Source organism: Magnolia sinica, chromosome 5 (genome assembly GCF_029962835.1).
Source record: "Magnolia sinica isolate HGM2019 chromosome 5, MsV1, whole genome shotgun sequence".
Lineage (NCBI taxonomy): Eukaryota > Viridiplantae > Streptophyta > Magnoliopsida > Magnoliales > Magnoliaceae > Magnolia > Magnolia sinica.
The window spans coordinates 40,663,016-40,667,230 of NC_080577.1; the positions used below are offsets into that span (position 1 = coordinate 40,663,016).

The window sequence follows — 4,215 nt, forward strand, 5'->3', positions numbered from 1 at the left end:
GTCTCTGATACCGAAGATTGCCGTCGTTACCAACCCTCCAGTCAGGCATTTCTTCATTCTTGCATGTTTCTTTCATCTGGACAAGTCATTCATCCTAGTCCTGTGTGGAGATCATATGTCGGACTAGGGTTGACTCTGCAGTTAACAGAGCCACGTATGCATCAGGTTCGTCGAGGGTGAGCTGGATATTGAAGTCCTATACGAATTCCATCATTTCCCACTCCTTGATCATTAGGGTAGCTACCAGTTCGTGCTTCTTCTTTCAACTCAGAGCGTCGGCTACGGAGTTTGCCTTGCCAGGGTGGTATGAGATTTCGAAGTGAAAACTTTAAAAGTCTCCATCCACTGACGCTGGCGCATATTCAAGTCCTTCTGCGTGAATAGGTACTTCAGGCTCTTGTGATCGCAGAATAAATGGAAATCTTCCCCCTACAGGTAATGCCTCCATATCTTCAAGGCAAATACTATGGCTGCCAACTCCAGGTCGTGAGTTGGGTAGTTCTCTTCATGCTTCTTTAATTGACAATCATATAGTACCTTCATACCCCGCTCGCTCATGTGGACCAGACAAGCATGCCACATATATAGAGATGTGGAATCTGCAATAACTGCTGCCGCTCTACCTACTGAAGTGCTCCCGAACAACCTGTAAGGGTTTTCGTACCTTTGCGCTCCCATAATTACGACTGTTCCTTTTGAAACTTTAAAGACACCATTAATACTAGTGAACTTGCACCCTATAGCTTCGAGTGCACCGAGAGAAATCAAACTTTTTTTCATATCAGGAATGTGCCTGACATCAGTCAAAGTACGCTCTATCCCATCAAACATCTTAATGCTCAAAGTACCAATAGCCACAAAATTCCAGGCATTCTCATTGCCTGTAAAAATCTGTCCACCATCGCATTCCTTGTAACTGGCGAACCAACTCTAATAAGGAGTTATGTAATATGATGCTCCTGTGTCAAGGATCGATTCATATTTATGATTGTCGTGCAAGTGACCAATCATGAACACAGACAACATCACCACCACTTGTCTCTTCATCAAATGTGACAACATTGGCTTCCTTGGAAGAAGCCTCTGAGTTTTCTTTATTCACTTTAGAATTGGTACTATCCTTTTTTATGTGTCCAGTCATCCCACAGTTCCAGCACTTTAATTTTCCTTTGTCTTTACCCTTGGATTTGGATTTAGGTCTTAAAGATCCCGTACCTCGCTCAGTATTTGTTCCCTTCGTAAGTAGTGCATCGGAAGATGTCCACATATCGTCATTTAGCTTTCTCATAGTCTTCCCTTAAAGGGTTGAGAAAATGGTGTCGACACTCAAGGTTTTATTTGCGGTGCGCATTGTGTCCTTGAATGATTTATACGATGTCGGAAGAGAATTCAACAACATACATGCTTGCTCCTCATCTTTGATCACTTCTTCCATATCCAGCAGTTTGCAAACCAATTTGTTAAAGTTGCTGATTTGGGTCCCCAGATCTCTGCCTTTTACCATCTTGAAGTTATACCACTATAGCTTCAAGTGTAGGCGATTTTCAGAGGATTTTTTTGCATAGATATCCTCTAACTTTGCTTATAAACTAGTCGCAGTTTTCTCCCTCAAAACATTATAGAGAACCCCATCCATGAGACATAAACGGATGAAGGCTAAAGCATTACTATCAAGAGTATCCCATTCTTCATCTTTCATAGTCAATTTCTGCTCTTTAAGAGCCATAGCTTCGCCTTACTTGGTTAATAGATTAATTATCTTAATATTCCATAACTCAAAATTATTTTTCCTGAGTACTTCTCAATATCAAACTTGGCGTTTCCCATTGATGTTAATCTTGCAGATTCAGATCTGTGCCTCAACAATAGCTTTGATACCACTTGTTGGGGATTGTGCTGCGGAATCACACAGAGATGGATCTAGGATAACAATCCAAGAGCACTAAGTAAACACAAAGATTTAACTTGGAAAATTCTCTCGGGAAAAAACCTAGGCACAAAGCGACAAAGATTCTACTATGAAAGCACAAATTACAAAGATAGAGGACTTACCCTGCTTGAGCAATCCTCAAACCGCACATTTTTTCCACCCCTTGAAACGTTAGAACCCTTCTAGAAACCTTAGAATACCTTAGAATACCTCTCAGTCCCGTATACAACCTTTTATATAGCTTTAGAAAGGAACCAAAATGGAATGGGAAATAAAATCTACAAAATCTATGTTTTTTGCAGAAAATCTGCATAAACCTTTGATGACATCGAACAACCTTCGATGTCATCGAAGAATGACAAAAACAATCTAACGACTAGGGGTGAAAATCCTGAATATACTCGATGTTATCGAGCTACTTTGATGTTATCGAGCTAACTTCGATGACATCGAAGCCTGCTCGATGTCATCGAACAATGAATCAGGTTGAAGGCATCTGACAGTAGTAACACATCAATAATACCTCTCAAATATTTGAGAATCCATTTGACAACTTCCCAATGTTTATTCCCTAGGTTGTCCATAAACTTGTTGACAACTACCAATGAATGAATAATATATAGCCTTGTGCAAACCATTATGTACATTAAGTTGCCAATAACCAAGACATATGGAACATTAGCCATGCAGTCATGCTCTTCTTGTATTGTTGCACCATGTTCCTTTGAAAGTCTGAAGTAACTTGCTACGGAAATGTTAATTGGATTAACACCTTCTATGCTAAACGCTTGGGTACGTTTTCGACATATTCAGCCTATGCTAGTTTTAATTTTTTATTTCTTTTAACTTTTAGGGCCTTTTAAATACCCGATCACCACAGTTTTATATTTATGTAAAAGCAGATGTATGATGTGAATATAGAATATATACATCAAGGTGGGCCCATTGTAAGAATAATACTGTGAAAGGTGCTATGTGGGCTCCAAAATGATGTATATATTTTATCCATTCCATCAATCCACGGGCCTGACCCCAAAAATGATGCATATCTAATGTGGACCGTATCAAAGAAAACAATGGTGATTGATGACCCACTATTAAAAATTTGTTGTGGGCCACAAAAGTTTTGGATGAAGAGATCTGTGTTTTCCCTTCATCTGGTTTGTGTGACATAATCAATTTGGCTGGAAAATACATATATAATGGTGGGGTCCACAGAGGCAACTGGCAGCGTCCGTAGGCAATCTGCATACGGTACGTCCTGGGTGAGGTCGGGGCCACACCTAACCCGCTCCCTTAAAAAAACAAAAAACCCTAACCCTAAAACCCGCACAAACATTTCTTCCCCTCCAAAAACCCTAAAACCGTAAGATTCGGCGGCGACGAAGGAAGGATGCCTCCGAAGTTCGATCCATCTCAGGTGGTGGACGTGTTCGTCCGCGTCACAGGAGGAGAAGTAGGCGCGGCGAGCTCACTCGCCCCGAAGATCGGGCCGTTGGGGCTGTCCCCTAAAAAGATCGGCGAGGACATCGCCAAAGAGACGGCCAAGGACTGGAAGGGTCTCCGAGTCACCGTCAAGCTGACAGTCCAAAATCGTCAGGCCAAGGTCTCGGTCGTGCCGTCCGCGGCCGCGCTCGTCATCAAAGCCCTGAAGGAGCCCGAGCGCGATCGCAAGAAGACGAAGAACATCAAGCACTCGGGTAACATTTCTATAGACGACGTTATCGAGATCGCACGTGTCATGAAACCCCGATCCATGGCCAAGGACCTCAGCGGCACCATCAAGGAAATCCTTGGCACGTGCGTCTCCGTTGGGTGTACGGTCGACGGCAAGGATCCCAAGGATCTGCAGCAGGAGATCGCTGATGGGGATGTTGAGGTCCCGACGGAGTGAGGTGGCTTCTTTGTTCTTTTCTCAATTTCTCAATCTTTTTTTTTTTTTTTTTTTCGTCGAGATTTTGTTTTTAGGAGGTATCCGTTTGGAGGGATTTTGGTATTTGATTTGGAATTATGGAGAATTGAGATGTTAATGCTTGTTATTATCATTAATTGAGGTCATACATGGTTTTGTTTGATCTGATTCGTTATAGTTCTATGCACGCGGAGGAGACTGGATCTGGACCATCCACCCTGTGATAGCTGCTGCTGATGGATCATGGTCTGGAAACCTCACCAATGGATAATCCTAGCCGTTGTTTTCCCTCGCTAATTATTTAGCATTCTATTTTCTGTTTGAAGGCTAGGATCATCTGTTTTGGATGAGGATTATGTGCGCCTTCCATCTG

General features: G+C 42.3%; 1 protein-coding gene across 1 annotated transcript; it reads left to right on the top strand.

Moving 5' to 3' along the window:
• The first annotated feature begins 3,232 nt into the window (after positions 1-3,232).
• LOC131245959 (large ribosomal subunit protein uL11) lies at positions 3,233-4,005 on the top strand. The gene has a single exon (XM_058245778.1). The coding sequence runs from the start codon at positions 3,324-3,326 to the stop codon at positions 3,822-3,824; it is 501 nt and encodes a 166-aa protein (XP_058101761.1). The 5' UTR covers positions 3,233-3,323; the 3' UTR covers positions 3,825-4,005.
• Positions 4,006-4,215: the final 210 nt, after the last annotated feature.